At 39.3% G+C, this 19,266-nt stretch overlaps 1 protein-coding gene across 1 annotated transcript in view; it reads right to left on the bottom strand.

Annotated features, from left to right (window-relative positions):
* rngtt (RNA guanylyltransferase and 5'-phosphatase) overlaps nucleotides 1–19,266 on the bottom strand; it is a 384,105-nt gene that overhangs the window by 297,139 nt on the left and 67,700 nt on the right. Inside the window, exons 5-7 of the mRNA XM_063040367.1 lie at nucleotides 5,905–5,980; nucleotides 4,096–4,345; nucleotides 773–882 (exon numbers count right to left, since the gene is read on the bottom strand). Coding sequence (XP_062896437.1) covers nucleotides 773–882; nucleotides 4,096–4,345; nucleotides 5,905–5,980 — 436 coding nt within the window. The remainder of the gene's footprint in view (nucleotides 1–772; nucleotides 883–4,095; nucleotides 4,346–5,904; nucleotides 5,981–19,266) is intronic.

Below are 19,266 nucleotides of genomic sequence, written 5' to 3' on the forward strand. Positions count from 1 at the left end.
CTTATTGTAATTTATGTTCTGTATTGTAATGTACTGCTGTCCCAAAACAACAAATTTCACGACATATGCCAGTGATATTAAAACTGGTTCTGAGTTAATATGCTGATTCCCTATCAAAATAGGGAAAGAAAGGAAACAGTTGGTTTGAAGTTGTAGAGAGATGCACAAGACAAAAGGAATATCCATAACAGAGGTCTGCTATTGGGATAAACTGTTAACTTGCTGATATTTTTCAAAAGGCAGAAAAGTCACCTAAAATGCATGAATCAAACAGAGCACACGGCCTAAAGCAGGGCATGAAAGTAGCTCTACAGGATAATACTGAAGCATGTGGATTAACTTGGTCAGTTCTATCACCACTACTGACACGATTTTTGAAGTGCAGTGCACTCGCCTTAGAAGTAATTTATCTTTGGCAGCAAAATCAGAGATTTTAATCAGTTAGAAATTAATTTGCAAGCACAAGGGATCTTCCCTTTGAAACCGTAGGAATAAGTCATTTATAATGTATTCCAACTTTGTTCCAGCAAACGTGAAAGTATGGACTCTTACAAGTAGTGATCTTATTCACGAATGAACTTCAGCCAGATTCATTTCACTATAACAGAAAATGCATAAAATAATTCCCTACCAGTAAATGTTATTGTTTTCTTTGAAATACCACACTATTAATAGAGAATGTGCATCTAGGAGTCAATTTTTAATAATCAGTTTCAATTCCATTAGTAAAGACTTTAACAATAATTGAATTGTGCCATCAAAAATCACTCACCTTTCCCATCCACAGTACTGCTGACATTTCCTCTGGATCTCTCCCAACTTCGGTTGCAATGTCACTTGTGTCACACCTTTAACTTGCATTCCCTCCAGAAAAACTGCTCCCTTTTGAGAAAATTACACAACTGTAGTATAATCTGGGCCAAAAGTTAGGTCAAAGGACAGCAAAATCAGTTGGTATTAGAAATTGCAATTCAAGCTAATCCAACCAGTTTCCCTTCAGATGAGTCAAGATAAAATTACATTAGCATGTAAAAAAGCTTTGCTGTACCTGTCCATCAAAAAAAATTGATTATGACAAATAGGAAATGCTGAAAACCTCAGCAAGTCAAGAAGCATCCACAGAGAATTTCTCATGACCTGCTGAAAGTTTCCAGTGCTTTCTGTTTTCTTTCAGATTTCCACCATTTGAACTTCTTTGATTTTCATTTACCTTTAAAATGCATCCAAAATGTTCATTATATGAGGCAATGATGATGTATAGATTATCTGATATGCCAATATACATTATAGGTTGTAATTTCTGGTACAATCATTCTTGAATATTGCATGGGTTTAAGTGCATGTCTGCCAGACATTGATCTAGGTTGCAATATTAATTATTCAAGGTTTGCCCAATGTATCTCAAAAGACCCCTACAAAACTGTCACTCAGCAAGTCAAGTGTTCTTTTCAAATTCATAATAATGCTCCATGTACAATGCCTCGAAAAAGTAATCAACCGCCAAAACTACTTTCACATTTTACGATCTCATTTTCTAAACTTAAAATATATAGAAGTAGGATTTTTGAGCTAATCTGCAAAACATTGTGCATTATATCAAATCAAAGGAAAAATGCCAAAACCTTCCAACAATTTACTAAATATTAAAACCAAAATTGTGAGGCTGATAAAGTATTCATGCCCTTTGAAATTACTATGCTAACTTTCCTTAGGTGCTATATACTGTACATATTACCTTACCAACTGACCAATTTATAGTGTAAAAAATTGGAGGATCTGTTTTCAATGAATTTATAAGAATAAATGCCTAATCTGTAAGGTAGTAGATTTTCTACCCAAAATGAAAACAAGAGCATTTAAGACAAGTCAGAGAAATGATAATAGAGAAGTACAAATCTGGGGAAGGATACCAGATCATACTTTATAGTCCCCAAACAATTAGTACTAGAACGTACAATCATCACAACGATATTTGAATCTGCGCTTCACACTCCCTGGATTACAAATATTAAATATTAAAAATAGTTAAAATTAGTAAATATTAAACATTTAAATTATAAATCATAAATAGAAAATAGAAAAATGGGAAGTAAGGTAGTGCAAAAAAACCGAGAGGCAGGTCAAGGTCACTGAACATACATCGGAACCCAGTGCAGTCCATTGTGAAAAAGTGAAAAAAATATGAAACAACAGCCACGCTGCCTTAGTCAGGCCACCTCTCTAAACTTAGTTGCCAAAGAAGAATGGCATTTGTAAGAGAGACTATTCTGATGCCAATAATCACTCTTGACTGAGCTGCAGCTGTTGATGAAGTTCATGACTCCACAATCTGTCAAGGCTTGCACAAAAAGGATAGTTATGGAAGAGTGGCTAAAAAAAAAGACCCTGTAAAGACTCTGCAAAGATTCACACAGATACTGTAAAGATTGTGGAAAAACGTCTTGTGGTTGGATGAGACTAAAATGGCACTTTTTGGCCTCAACACTAAGTAGTACGTGTGGCTTAAATCTAATATTGTGCATCAGGCAGGTAACACCATCCCTCCTGTAAAAGTATGGTGGAGATAGCATCAAGCTATGGGCTGCTTTTCAGTAGCAAGGCCTGAAAATCTGGTCTGGATTGACAGGAAGATGAAGGCTTCTAAATACAGGGAGATCCCGAATTTTAAAAAAAAACTGCTATCCACTGCCAGAAAGATTGAACTGGAGAGGAAGTTTATCTTTCTGCAGGAAAACAACACAAAGCACACTGCCAGAGCAACCAAGGAGTGGCTTCAAATGAAGAAAATTGATATGCATGAGTCAGAGTCCTGACCTTAACCCGATCGAACATCTCTGGCAAGACCTCAAGATTGCTGTCCACCACCACTCCCCAACTAACCTGGCACAGCTTGAGCAATTTTACAAGGAATAGACAAATCTCGCTCCATCACATTGTGCAAAGCCAACAGAAAAGACTACTGGCTATAATAGCTGCGAAAGGTGGTTCAACTAAGTACTGAGCAAAAGGGGGTAAATACTTTTGATCTGCTGATATTTCAGCTTTTGAATTTTTAGTTCTTCATGCTTTACAATTTTCCCTTTTTTTGGGGCTCTACTGTGAAAAAAGGTTCAGATTCACAAATAAAAAATTCTCAGTTAAATTGATCAAAACCCCCGGTCGAAATACTCATATATGAACAAAGGGTTCTGGGCTGAGTACTTTTTCAATGCACTGTAGATGATAATGGAAAGAACAGGGATTGATCAGCTGATCTTTTTTATCTTTATTCCCTGTCTATCTATTCTGCTTCTACCATTCCAAATTAACTTTAACTAAACTTGGAAGGTCCAGTTATGGGGGGGGGGGCAACGTAATATTTCTGAACTAAGCAGAACTTTGTTGTCTGCTGCTGGAGGTTTCAATAAAGACTATTTGCATCAGTAATCAAAACTGAAGTCCAGGTCTGCTGCATATGCTCTATCAAACAGATAGATTGGGAAGGCCAAACTATGATAGTTCATTTCACAATAGTACAGATGCAGAGACCAGTCTCACTGACATTCCCTAACTTGAGGAATTGCCACATACCTCCTTTGTGAAGATTTGATCTGATGAAGAATCAGAACCCCATTAATTTCAAAAGGGAATACAGCATAGAGATGTAGAAGGAGAGGAAGGCACATACTTATTTTAAAATTATTTTGATTTTGTATTTTGATTTTATTTTTTGATGTTCCCCATTTAACACTTACTCACAGTTTATTTCAGTCTTAAATAGCTTTAAGTGACTTCCAACATCAAAACTTTAACATTTGCTAAGAAGATATTTCAGAGACACTGTGCTGTCCAAGGTCCAAATACTGATACCATAGCACTAGACTCCATGATATTGAGGACCAGCAAGAAAGGTCCTTGATAGAAAGACAAGGAGAAGCATCAAGCTGGAAATTCCAAGTGTAGAGACCCTGTCAATAAGATCTACTCCATTGTTTTTTGGATTGTATATTGTACATTTGAAGGTATGGGGCTACTGCAAAATTCAAGAATAAACACGTTACATTCCATTCTTACAAAGCAACTTAAAAATTCTTCCAGTGACTTTATAATTCTTACCAACTTAAGTCGCTCTTTTCTCCTCTTGCTGGGGTTGGAGCCTGAAGATCCAGGTTCCGCGTCATTGCCAATTTTGCATCCATCATCATCAACATTTTCATCACCATCCTCATAACACCAGTCTGGTCTTTCCGGTGGTGGAGGAGCATCTTCTAATTCACCGTAACGAGAAAAAAGTTCCTTCAGGTATTCCCCTTTATAAATACCAGGAGGCCTCGCCTGTGCAAAAGTAGCCACTGCTGCTTCAATGCTGAATAAAAAACAAAACAGACACTCATATCATGTAAGAATGTTGACAAAGTTGATCAAACTGCAATCAAATTTCAAAGTCTTAAAGTCAAAGTAGTATGAAGCAGAAGTTTTAATATCAGCAGTTCCTATTGGCAACATTCAAAGTTACAGCACAGGCTGGTAAGGCAACATCACTGATGAATTAAGATCTCTGAAAATAACTGCATTCAATCCACTTGTGCTTACTCCCCGTCTTTTATGACCAAAGTCTAACTTGCTTCCTGTATCAGGACATGTGGATACCATTTGCAACCATAAGAATATATCTGGCTTTTGAAATATTGATCCATGTACATCCCATTTTGATATATTAGGTGCTTTCCGCACAGTGATATACAGGAGATTGTAAAATCTGAACCATAAATAAATTATTCCCAAGATTTGCTTTAACATTACTCACTGAAAAAAAATTGAATCAGCAATATGACCTTAAAAAGACCTCAACAGCACAATCACAGTACATTCTCAGAGTATAAAACAAATTCCTTCCCATCCAGAAAAATGAATATGCAAAACCAAAAGTATTTACTGAATTGCTACATAATCCTAATTGCTTATAGAATAAAGATATTTACAACTTACATACACATCTCAATGACTTGCTCTTTCAATATTCTATGGCTTAGAAAGCCAGCAGCAGTCAGGAAATAATCATTTTGTGTTTCACCTCTCCCAGATATATCACAGTGTGCCATTCCAATGACAACAGAAGAACAATGGACTACTTACTCAGAACATAATCAGTGAAGCCTAACACACAAATACAGCTTTCACAAGTTCTCCAACCAGCAAAATCTAAATAATGAAATACTGTAACAAGGAGCTGTTAAAATACATTATGTACCAAATTGTTTGAAGAGGCGTAAAAAGAACAATCACCTAATCATGCCAGGTATATAATCCCTCAAAACCATCTTGTTGATAGCTTATTTATCAATAAACCACTGGAGTCCTGTTGCATATTTCATGTATACCATATGCTGCCAAATTTCATAAATTAAGATTTTTTTGTAAAGAAAAATTTAGTGTGGAGACAATAATTGACTTTTATTCTTGGGGACTTACCAATGGAGGAAGGCTTCTGCATGCTGCACGTGAGGGTGGACAGTTCAAAAGGCTGCTTTCATTGAGTATTATCATGAAATTTTGGGAGTTAAAAAATTGCCAGTTTCAGAAACAATCCACAAGTAAACCATCGATTTTCAGCTCACACATGTGGTTTAATTCCCTGTGTGATATTTAGGATTATGCAACAAATCAGTAGAATACACTACCGCTTTAGGTGGTTGAATATAAATTCTTAAAATTTGCCCTTGCATGTCTTAATGATCACAATATTATATGTGAATTTTCAACTTTTTATTTATACTTCGGTATGATAAAGCCAAAGAACCTAACTTAATACCAACACACTTTCTAGAAGCCCCACACGTTAACATTATTAAGTATGCCAATTCCCTTTCGTGCATCTTTATTGATATGCTCATATACCCAAAATATAGCATGAAAATTATTTACCTCCAATCCATCTTCTCCACCAAGTAAGCACAGATAAGAAATCCAGTTCGATTGAAGCCATGTGTGCAGTGTACTCCTGAAAAAGACGGATTTAAAATGAATGCTTAAAGAAAAACAGGCTTTTTGCTGTGGTCTCTATTCATTATAAATGGAAGAGGGAGATCATTAAGGCAAAATATGGCTCCAAGAAAATTCAACAAGTTGATCCAGGATTCACAAAAATTTCAATCTCGAATGGGCTAAGTTTGGCGTTACAACGCAAGGTGACAGAGGATTAGTCAGGATTCTTTTTCAGCAAGCTGCGTTAGCAATTTAATTAACTGGAATTTTTCAAAAAAAAATCTTTCTACAGTTGATCATAATGATGACAACCAAGAAAGCATTCATTTCCTTTAGAGAAAATGCACAGCTAGCCACTGAGCTGTGGCATAATAAGAATGCTGAATCAGAAAACAGCAAAACTGAAGCAAATCAACCCAGATCAACCAAAGTAACAAATTTGTATTTGTATATCGCAAAATGCCCCTGTGCAGTATCCCTTGCAAAACTCTACTTGCTCTAGGAAGTCATGTCTAAATGAGTAGATCTGTCCCACAAACTAGTCAGGTAAGACGTTTGACATGAAGAAATCATAGCAGATCTACCATTACATGCTTTGGCTACATCCTGTCCCACCAGTGGGGAAAACTTGTCAGAGATGATAGCAAAGTAATAAACAAGGGTGAGTGAGTATGCAGTATTATTTCAGATCCCATGTTGGCATAATGGCCAAGGTAACCACTCCTGATTACCACCTAATTTTTCTTTATCAGTTGATGGATGAATCAGTGTGCTTAGACGTTCAACAACACCTGGAAATGCAAAAAAACAATTCAAAAACAGAGACGACCTACACGAACAAGATTGTAATCACTGGAGTGATTTTTCCAGTCGAACTTTCTCGGGGTTTGGAAAATAGTCTACTTTTTGCCTATATTAGCTTCAATTTCTCTCCTATAGTGTTAAACAGCATCCATCAACAGCACAGGCAGCAGTTAGAATGATCTTGCCTGAAGAATTACATTGAAAAAAACTCACAGGAAAGCCACGAATATAAGTAATACATCATTCAATAAAGTAAAAGCAGAATAAAGATTGGGACAAACAAATAAGGCCAAGGGATAAATGTAAGTATTGGAACAAAAGCTTAAAAAGTTAATGAAAAGCAATAACTTTTAAATTATTTACTCATATAACATGATTCTAATTAATCATTCAGGGACTAAAGGTTTGTTTAGTAATTACGATTTGCTCGACCAAAAAAAATCAAAGGCCTAACACAAGGCTTAACATTTTCCTTGATGTTTATAACAAATTAGTGGGTAAAGAATTGAAGTTCATGATGAACTAGTCTTGAACCTACTTCGTGAATACTCTAAAATGTACTCTGGAATTTGCACATTTATCTGAGAAATGTTTTATACAACAGTAATAATAGTTGTGATTAAAAAAAAACACCCCACAAATTTTGGAAACCTGAAATTAAAACGGTAAATGCTGTAAGCATTCAGCTGAACAGGCTGTATCTGTGGAAAGAGAAACAGTTAATGTTGATCCAGGATTAACCCTCCATCAAAACTCAGAGCTTGAACATCAATTTCTCCTTCCAGTATTTTTCCTTTCCCCTTCCTTCGTCTTCTATTCTCCACTCTGGCTTCTTACACCTGCCTAGACCTCCTTCCCCACCTTTTTTTCTGACATTTTCCCCATTCCTTTCCAGTCCTGAAGAAGAGTCTCAACCCAAAACATCAACTGTTCATTCATTTCCATAGATGCTTCCTAAACTACTGAGTTCCTCCAGTGCTTTGTGTGTGCTACTAAGAGACAGTAGGTGGAGAAGAAATGGACCAAATGATGGAATGAATCCTCATAGGTTAATTGGGAGTTACAAGCACCCTGTTTTTTTGTCTGTGTAACATGCTATTAAAGGCAAGCCTGTGAGACATGTCCAACAGGCCAGACCACAAATAGAATAAGGAAAAAAATAACCAAAATGATGACAGGTGGAGAAGGCCAGTTCTGATACAACAGAAAAAAAGTGACTTACCTGAAAATGAAAGATGAAGTATAGTTTCCCAAGCTTACACTGGACCTCATTATAACAGTAAGTCACAATTATTAGTCACCTTATTCAGCATGGATGGGATGAAGTTCAGAATTATTCCTACTGATTAAACATCAGCACTCTGCACAGTAATTACCCGATCTCCATTTGGTTTCTCAAATCTAAAGCTGTATCTTTGATCTGGGAACTCGCAGAGACTTAAAATAAGCTCATCTTTATGCGGAATATGTGAAATATTCTAGTTTTAGTCACTTGGGCCCACTCTCTCAAGTCTTTTACTGGTACACTGATGACTGCATTGGACTTTTTTCCCCACATTCATATAGAACTCAAAAACATTATCACTTCTACAGCCAATTTCCCCTCACGCAATCCATCTCCAACTCTTCCCTTCCCTGTCTATATTTCTGTATCCCCACCTCAGGAAACTGGCTATCCACAAACAGATTACAATCCCACAAAATTGCCATAGCTATCTTGACTAGACTTCCTCCTATTCTGAGTTCTGTAACTATTCAGTTCAATTCTTCCAGTTCCTCTGCGTTGGATTTGGGCCTAAATTGCTATTTAAAATGCAGTTTAACATTGTCAATGCTTATTTATTTATTCATTATATCACCTGTTTCTCTAACTTTTCAGTAGATTTTCAGTAATTTGTAGTATAGGTAATTCTGTACTTCTCTAGTTTCATTGTCTGTAAGCCTGAGATATCATGGTAGTGTAAATCAAGACGATCCTTGTTCAAAGAGCTGTTCTTATCAGATCAGTTATGAGATCTCCTTTATCTAACCAGCATAAACAAGTTTGCAGTGTAAAGAGAGAAGAGAAGCTCTCCAGTTACTTGTCACTTCTTACTTGCCTTGCTGCTGCAGGCTGACTCTGTTTGACATGTACTATATTGACCATCTCATAAAATGATTGTAACCATAAGATCTGCACCTCTTTTTTTTAACTTCCAAAAAAACTTCCTGGACAATATCATTTCTGGATACAACATATGGATCTATCTACTTGCTCCAAATCTAAGGCATTCTGCACAGGTTCTCTTTCTTCCCCACTAGCATGGTGGCCAAAGCTTTTGACCATCTATTAACCACATCTCTGATCATACACCACCTCCTCCTGAAGGGAGCAAGGGAAAAAAAGTTCCCTTGGTCTTCACTTTTGACCTCACTCAACAGATGAAGCACTTAAGCAACAATCAATCTGCTGAAGGAACTCAGCAACTATTAGAGGAAAGAAATTGTCAACGTTTCAGGTTGAAACCCTGCAATAGGTCTGAGAGTGGAGAGGTGAAATGGCAGCTGAAGTATTTGCACTTCTTCCAAACCAGCGTACTGGATTTTCGACAGGAGCACCATTCCTGTTCGGCTGCATCACTGTGGGGTACAGAAACTATATGGCATCATGCTGCAAGACCCTAAAGAGGACAGCAAAAACCACCAAGAGGATCATCAGGGTCTCCCTCACCATATTTACCCAGAGTGTTGCAGACGAAAGGCCCAAACCATTTTGAGAGACCCTGCCTCCCATCCTACAATCTCTTTGACCCACTACTAGGTAACAACTTCTTCTCTCAGGCTGAGACAAATTAACACCCTGGCACCACTGAGGTCTTGTCATTCGGACAGCAAGCTGTTTACTATCCTATTTACCGACGTTACACTTCACTACGTGCATTTTTAATTACATTCTATTAAACTTATTTGTGGAACAATATTTTGATTTTTTACTGTGTGTGCTACATGTCGTGTGGGTGCACAGTGGGCCTGAGGAACATTGTTTCATTTGGTTGTATACATTTATAGTCAGGTGACAATAAACTTGAATTTGATTTGATGCTCATGATGTGAAAAAGCCAAACACAATTTGGATGATTGCTTTGCAGAACACTTACATTCGGTCCAAAGGAATGACCAAATTTCCAGATGCCTGTCATGCACCATCTCACTAACACTTTGATCTTTCTCTCATCGCCTCCTACATTTTTCTCTGAGTCTCCTTAATGAGAAAGTGCAAGACTACGGTGCTCATCTTCCGCCTGGACATACTGAAATCTTCTAGATTCCATACAAATTCTAAAATTTCAGGCAACATACCTTTTCTTTTTGTTTGCATCAGAACTGTTTTTGCCTGTCATTATTTTGGCTTAGATTCTCTGGTTCTATTCAAAGATGCACAATGTCTTTATAATAACCCCATTAGCCATTTGTTCTACCCATCCTACCCCAACTCTTCTACTGAAAACTAACTTGCACCTCTCTTTCCCAGTCGAAGAGCAAAAGATCTCAGACCTGAAAAACTGAAAGAAATGGTAAGGGTTATAGTTAAGGCTTTGGTGATAATTTACCAAAATTCTCTGAACTCTGGGCAGGTCCTGGTGGATTAGAAGAAGGCGAATGTCATACCACTGTTCAAAAGAGGATGTAGGCAAAAGGCAGGTAACTATAGGCCAGTTAGTTTAGCATCTGTAGTTGGGAAAATGCTTGATGCTATCATTAAAGAAAAAATAGGGAGTTCCTCTGGTTGGCAATCAGTAGTGAGTGGTGTGCCGCAGAGGTCGGTGCTGGGCCTGCAACTGTCTACGATATACATTAATGATCTGGAAGAGGGGACCAAGTGTAGTGCATCTAAGTTTGCTGATGACGCTAAGTTGAGTGGAAAAGCAAAGTGTGTAGATGATATGGAGAGTCAGCAGACTCGGAAGTTAAGTGAGTGGGCAAGAGGGTGGAAGATGGAGTACAATGCTGGTAAATGCAAGGTCATCAACTTTGGAAGGAAAAATGGAAGATCAGATTGTTATTTAAATGGTAGAAGACTGCAGCACGCTGCCACGCAGAAGGACGTATGAGTGTGTATACATGAATCGCAAAAGGTTGGTTTGCAGGTACAAAGAAGGCAAATGGAATGCTGGACTTCATTGCCAAAGGGATTGAATTTAAGAGCAGGGAGGTTATGCTGCAACTGTACAGGGTAAAGGCAAGGCTGCATCTTGAGTACTACGTGCAGTTCTGCTCTCCTTACTTGAGGAATTATATACTGGCTTTGGAGGCAGTGCAGAGGTACTTCACAAGGTTAATTCCAGAGGTAAGGGGATTTAGACTATGATGAGAGATTGAGTCACCTGGGACTGTACTCCCTGGAATTTAGAAGAATGAGAGGAGACCTTATCGAAACATATAAAATTATGAAAGGGATAGCTAAGATAGAGGCAGGAAAGTTGTTTTCACTGGTAGGTGAGACTAGAACTAGGGGGCATAGCCTCAAGATTTGGAGGAGTAAATTTAGGATGGAGATGCTTTTTCCAAAGAGTGGTGAATCTGTGGAATTCTCTACCCAATGAAGCAGTGAAGGCCACCTCAGTAAATAGATTTAAGACAAGGTTGGATAAATTTTTACATAATTGGTGAATTAAGGGTTATGGGGAAAAGGCAGGTAGGTGGAGATGAGTCCATGGTCAGATCATAGAAACATAGAAAATAGGTGCAGGAGTAGGCCATTCGGCCCTTCGAGCCTGCACCGCCATTCAGTATGATCATGGCTGATCATCCAACTCAGAACCCTGTACCAGCCTTCCCTCCATACCCCCTGATCCCTTTAGCAACAAGGGCCATATCTAACTCCCTCTTAAATATAGCCAATGAACTGGCCTCAACTGTTTCCTGTGGCAGAGAATTCCACAGATTCACCACTCTCTGTGTGAAGAAGCTTTTCCTAATCTCAGTCCTAAAAGGCTTCCCCTTTATCCTCAAACTGTGACCCCTCATTCTGGACTTCCCCAACATCGGGAACAATCTTCCTGCACCTAGCCTGTCCAATCCCTTTAGGATTTTATATGTTTCAATAAGATCCCCCCTCAATCTTCTAAATTCCAACAAGTATAAGCCTAGTCAATCCAGTCTTTCATCATATGAAAGTCCTGCCATCCCAGGAATCAATCTGGTGAACCTTCTTTGTACTCCCTCTATGGCAAGGATGTCTTTCCTCAGATTAGGGGACCAAAACCACACACAATACTCCAGGTGTGGTCTCACCAAGGCCTTGTACAACTGCAGTAGTACCTCCTTGCTCCTGTACTCGAATCCTCTTGCTATGAATGCCAGCATACCATTCGTCTTTTTCACCGCCTGCTGTACCTGCATGCCCACTTTCAATGACTGGTGTATAATGACACCCAGGTCTCGTTGCACCTCCCCTTTTCCTAATCGGCCACCATTCAGATAATAATCAGTTTTCCAGTTTTTGCCACCAAAGTGGATAACCTCACATTTATCCACATTAAATTGCATCTGCCATGAATTTGCCCACTCACCTGACCTATCCAAGTCACCCTGCATCCTCTTAGCATCCTCCTCACAGGTAACACTGCCGCCCAGCTTCGTGTCATCCGCAAACTTGGAGATGCTGCATTTAATTCCCTCATCCAAGTCATTAATATATATTGTAAACAACTGGGGTCCCAGCACTGAGACCTGCGGTACCCCGCTAGTCACTGCCTGCCATTCTGAAAAGGTCCCGTTTATTCCCACTCTTTGCTTCCTGTCTGCCAACCAATTCTCTATCCACATCAATACCTTACCCCCAATACCGTATGCTTTAAGTTTGCACACTAATCTCCTGTGTGGGACCTTGTCAAAAGCCTTTTGAAAATCCAAATATACCACATCCACTGGTTCTCCCCTATCCACTCTACTAGTTACATCCTCAAAAAAATCTATGAGATTCCTCAGACATGGTTTTCCTTTCACAAATCCATGCTGACTTTGTCCGATGATTTCACCGCTTTCCAAATGTGCTGTTATCACATCCTTGATAACTGACTCCAGCAGTTTCCCCACCACCGACGTTAAGCTAACCAGTCTATAATTCCCCGGTTTCTCTCTCCCTCCTTTTTTAAAAAGTGGGGTTACATTAGCCACCCTCCAATCCTCAGGAACTAGTCCAGAATCTAAAGAGTTTTGAAAAATTATCACTAATGCATCCACTATTTCTTGGGCTACTTCCTTAAGCACGCTGGGATGCAGACCATCTGGCCCTGGGGATTTATCTGCCTTTAATCCCTTCAATTTACCTAACACCACTTCTCTACTAACATGTATTTCCCTCAGTTCCTCCATCTCACTGGACCTTCTGTCCCCTACTATTTCCGGAAGATTATTTATGTCCTCCTTAGTGAAGACAGAACCAAAGTACTTATTCAATTGGTCTGCCATGTCCTTGTTCCCCATAATCAATTCACTTGTTTCTGTCTGTAGGGGACCTACATTTGTCTTAACCAATCTTTTTCTTTTCACATATCTATAAAAGCATTTACAGTCATTTTTTATGTTCCCTGCCAGTTTTCTCTCATAAGCCATGAAGTTATTGAATGGTGGAGCTGGCTCAATGGGCCAAATGGCCTACTCCTGCTCCTATGTTCTTATTGAACATTAGATATTTCTCTTTCCACAGAAGAAGCTTGGACTTCTGATTGTAGAAGCTAGAGTAAAGTAAGTCTTGAAACAGAGTCATAGTGTACAGTATAGAAATACATCCTTCCGTCCACCATATCTATGCCTACTCACCCAAGGATAGTACAATTGCCCACAGGTAATTCCATAATCTTCTATGTTCTGTTCATTGTCAAAATGTCTCTTAAAGGTTGTCACTGTTTTCACATTCACCACACTGGCAAGTTCCAGCTACCAACAATGCTATGTAAAAAAATGTTTTCTCAGATCCCCTTTTCTTCCTCTCACCTTCAAAATGTGTTCTCTGGTTTCAGAGGGTGCTAGTGGAGGGAAATAAGATAAAGGTGCTTAAGAGGCTCTTAGATTGGCACGTGAATGTAAGAGGATTGAGGGATATGGACATTGTGTGGGCAAAAGGGATTAGTTTAGTTAGGTGTTTAATTAGTTCGGTACAGCATGATGGGCCAAGGGGTATTTTTCTGTATTGTACTGTTCTATAACCACGTACATTTTTTTAAAAAATCTGTCACAAGCCTTGTGGCCCACCAGACCGGTGCTTATGTCAGTCTCCGTGGCGTGAAGCCACTGAGAGTACGAGACTCCCCCCCACCCCACCCCCCGGATAGAATGCCAGTCTATTGCGAGGTTAACTCTTGGCATTTTTGCCAGTATCCATTCTCAGCCGGGTAGACTGAAGCATTGTGTGGTTAAGTGCCTTGCTCAAGGACACACACGCTGCCTCGGCTGAAACTCGAACCCACGACCTTCAGATCTCTAGTCCAACGCCCTAACCACTTGGCCACGTGCCACACAACCACTTACATAATGGTTGTCAAAAACTGGCTCACCAGAACCTATTTAGCTATATTCCAACAATAAGGGAAGAATATTAGTACAGGAATAAAAACCACCATGCCACCAGTGAACAGACAAAGCAACACACACAAAATACTGGAGGAACTCAGCAGATCAAGCAGCATCTATGGAAATGAATGAACAGTCGACTGTTTGGACCAAAATCCTTCATCTGGACTGGAAAGGTAGGGGGATGATGACAGAATAAAAAGGTAGGGTAGGGAAGGAGGATAGCTGGAAGGTGATAAGCGAAGCCAAGTGGATCGGACAAGTAAAGAGCTGGAGAAGAAGGAATCTGATAGGAGAGGAGAGTGGACAACAGAAAAATGGGAAAGAGGAGGGGACGTAGATGGAAGGTGATAGGCAGATGAGAAGAGCTAAGAGGCCAGAGCGTTGATCAGAAGAAGTGGGGAGGCAAAGGGGAAAATGTTGTTACCAGAAGGAGAAATCGATTTTCATGCCATCAGGTTTTAAGCTACCCAGACAGAATATAAGGTGTTGCTCTTCCATCCTGAAGGTGGACTCATCGTGGCACAAGTAGAGGGCAAGGAGCAACAAGTCAGACTGGAAAGGGAACTGCAATTAAAATGTTTGGCCACCAGGAAATTCGACTTTTGACAGATGGAGCGGAGTTACTCAAAGAAGCTGTCGTCTAATTTAAGACGGGTCTCACCACTGTAGAGGAGGCCACATCGGGAGCATCAGACACAATAGACAACCCCAGCAGATTTGCAGGTAAAGTGTTGCCTCACCTGGAAGGACTGTTTGGGTCCCTGAATGGAGGTGAGGGAGGAGGTAAATGGGCAGGTGTAGCACTTAGGCTGCATGTAGGGATAAGTGCCGGGCGGGAGATTAGTGGGGGTAAATGGGCAGGTGTAGCACTTAGGCTGCATGTAGGGATAAGTGCCGGGCGGGAGATTAGTGGGGAGGGACAAATGAACAAGGGAATCATGGAAGGAGTGATCCCTGTGGAAAGCGGAAAGAGGTAGGGAAAGCTAAAGATATGTTAGGTAGTAGGATCCCTTCGAAGATGGCAGAAGTTGTGGAGAATGACGTGTTGGATGTGGAGGTTTGTGGGAAGCTAGGCAAGGACAGAGGAACTATATCACTGTTAAGGCGACAGAAAATGGAGTGCGCATAGATGTTCGGGAAACAGAGAAGATGTGAGTGAGGGCAGCATCAACGGTGGAGGAAGGAAGAGCCTGTTCCTTGAAAGAGTAGAACACCTTTGATGTTCCGGAAAGGAAACTTGCATCCTGAGAACAGATATGGCGAAGACAAAGAAACTGAGAAAATAGAATAACATTTTTACAGAAGACAGAGTGGGAAGAGGTATAGAAAGATGTCAGTCGACAGTTTGTCTCCAGAGGTGGATACAGAGAGATTGAGAAAGGGGAGGGAGGTGTCAGAAATGGACCAAGTAAATTTAACGGCAGGGTGGAAGTTGGAGGCAAGTTTAATTAAATTGACAAGCTCAGCATGGGTACATGAAGTAACTCCAATGCAGTTGTCAATGTAGCACAGAAGGATTTGGGGAGCATTACCGGGGAATGCTTGGAGCATGAGCTGTTCTACGTAGCCATCAAAAAGGCAGGCATAGCTCAGGCCCATAGGAATGCCCATGGCCACCTCTCAAGTCTGGAAAAACTAGGAGGAGCCAAAGGAAAAATTGTTGAGCGTTATGACCAGTTCTGCCAGACAGAGGAGTGTGGTGGTAGAGGTGAACTGGTTGGACAAACTCATTTTCAGTGTAGGCATTCCATGAAAAAGAATTACTGCATCGCTGCGATATTGTGCATATACTCAGTGATAGCAAATCTAAAGAAAAGTCACAAGTGCAATTGCTTTCTACAGAAAGACCTTTTCGAAGTAGTCACTGAAGTTGCATTCATTAAAATCAACTATCTCCTTAACCAATCTTGTTACATTTAACTAAAAATAAACAAGGGGTACATGAATTAAATCCTTGGGAAAAGATAAACAAGCAAGTTTCTACCAATATAGTTGGCTCATGGACTAATATAGTTTTGACAATATTATATTAAATATATTTTCTCATACCATTGGTAAGCCATATAAAATAATAATTTATTTCATATTTTGTTCTCCCAAAGCAGTAACTCTACAAATACAAACACAGTACCGATATGAAAAACATGGTTTTGACAGTCATTTACATTCTCCACCAAAAAAACAAGATACTTAAACAAGAGAGCAAAGTAGTTTCCATAGCAACGAGACATGAGTATCTCTCTTCTACTATCATTGCTGCGTAGAAAGCATCTTCATACTGAGAAAGTCAAGTGAACTTAAGCTTCAATTTATTTTTTTCTCCTTACAAAATAGCTTAAAATTTGAACTTCAGTTCACAACTTATAAGAATTTGGGACATTCAAAAGGAATGTATAGCAAGAAATAAAGCAGGGGCACACACAGTCTACCACTAAGCTTTCCGATTGCCAATCCTGCTTTAACCATTCATCAAGGTAACAAATACTATTGATAACATCGAGAGACAGATATTCAAACTGTGGACACAAATAAGAGGAAAATATTACAGCTAATAAAAAAAACTTGCAAAGTGTAATTATTGTTATAGGAAAAATTGGCTGAGGGTTAAATATTCACCAAGACACCACAGTCAACTTCAGACTCTTCAGGATACTGTTGTGCTGTTTTTTGACATTTGTCTGGGTGATGATAAAACATTTTACCTCTGCCAATAAAATAGTCCTCTCAGTAATGCATCAGACTGTCAACCTTTGGCTTAGAATCATCAGTGCTTATCACAAAGATTTTTTTTTTATTTTTCTTAGCTTTAATACAATAAATCTCATTTCCCCTCAAAACAGAGTGTCATGATAAACATGTAGCTTAGAACACACAGATAACTGAACTTATTTTTATTTAGTATTTACAAGTTTCATACAGTTGGCATTGTGCAAGTTAAAAGGGGAAAGGTATAGAGAGGGAAAGGAGGACAAGTGTGGAGAAGGAGGAGGGCAACTAGGGTAACTAATGGACAGTACAAGGAAGAAAGGGAGCAGATGGGCCAACGGCGAGAGTAAAAGGGGGATGGGAGGTAGACAGAAAAGCAGCAAAAAAAGGAGTTTATCTGGATGGGGGATGGAAGGCTATTGCTATTCCTTCCCTTTTACATCTCGGAATTGAACAGTGCAAACAGTCATGGCTTTGAGCATGCAACACATGTAATCAATGCATACACCAGTTTCATATATTGTTAGTGAGCAGACATGACATATTGATATAATTCCATAAAATGTAAAATATCCAATACAAAAAGGCACTCAGGATTGGTGAATGCCAATTCTATTGTTTCTATGACAACAACCAAGATGATTTTCTAACAGATTTCAATTGATGTTATCAATCACACAGCTGGAAAGTGTCAGACAGTCGTGGTAAAAATTGTCCTCTGTCGGTTAATAGGCATCTCTATTTCCTTGCAAAATCCGCCCTCTTCCTAGTCTGATAATACACTGGCAGTATCCAACAGTCCCTCTCAAGTTAGCAAGATTTCTGACCTTTGATAGTTTTTATTTCTCTTCAGAGGCATACTCCACACACTATGAACCAACCATATAGAAATTATTTTCACTCTGTCCCAGAGGCAAACACAATACAGAGCACAGTGGACAGCAAATACAGTGGATTCCAGTTGATTAGGACACACTGGGACCAGTACGCTTTCGCCCATTTAAGCAGCTCCCTCAATTATCTAAAGTTTCATGGAAATAGTTAAAAAGGTATTAAAAAAAGATAAATTAGCATTTAAATGAGTATCAAATTATGTACTGAAATGAAATACAAAACAAATTAGAAAATTGCCTATATTACTACAGTACTATAAAACTGTATTAGTTCGTAACAGTTACCAACAGAGGCATCGTATTCGATTGGTAAGCTATCCATTCTTAGCCCTTTAAAGCAGAGGTTTAATGCTTTTCCCAATCACCAACAATTTCTTTTTATCTGTTCCTGACATACTTGAACAACCCAACACAAATGTGATCTGTTGCTTTCTGTGTTGCATTTGTAGAAAACAGAACCATCCAGCATGGCACAATAAAAATGGTCTGTTCCATCGGCATTGTAGATATCACCTGCAGAATATTTTTGAAGTTAGGGAGTTTTGTAGATTTCCACCTTTCTGCACTTACTACATCAGCACTATCATTTTGTCATGCGCTCTCTTGAATTTAATGTGGTGCCAACTTTTCAATCGAGACAACCAACCGTCTGTTGCTTTAAAATATTTGTGACTCAGCTTCTTAATTAACTCTTCTGCCTTCTTTTTTAACATTAGTCCACTGACACGTACATCTCATCCAGTTACAGTGGAAAAACATTGAGGGCCTCTTCAACATCTATATCCTTATCTTCACACTTTTATTTTTGGGATGCTCCCTATTGTCCCTCGAGTAACGCCCATTCTTCTTACATTGTATCTTGCCGATGTACCAAGTGTGCAATTGTAGATTCTGGTGCACCAGTTATTTCTGCCATATGAGTGGTGTTAGGCAGATGGCTTTTAATTTGGTCCAGGGTAATTTTGGTAATTTTTTTGGCTAGTGTCCAATCTTTTAGTAGCAAGGGTCTCAAAAATAACTTTTTAAAGAAAAAGTTTATTAAAAATTACTGCTTTTTGAATCGGGGTCTGTCTGTCGGTCCAAATGGATAGCATAACACAAGCATATTCAACTGTTTGCTCTAAGCATGTAGTGTCTCACAGCCATACAAGTGCAGTTACTGACCGTCTACTGTCCCAATTAAGCAGCATTGTGTTCCAAATAAATGAAAGGAATTGTATCAGCATCGGTACAAGACTGACTAACAAGACTGGAGGAGGAGGAGATGGCAGCGCGACAGCAGCACGCATGGCCACTTTGGTGGTGATGTCTGTTACCTGTCAAGTAGGGGACCGTGCACAAT

Source organism: Mobula hypostoma, chromosome 2, assembly GCF_963921235.1.
Source record: "Mobula hypostoma chromosome 2, sMobHyp1.1, whole genome shotgun sequence".
NCBI lineage: Eukaryota > Metazoa > Chordata > Chondrichthyes > Myliobatiformes > Myliobatidae > Mobula > Mobula hypostoma.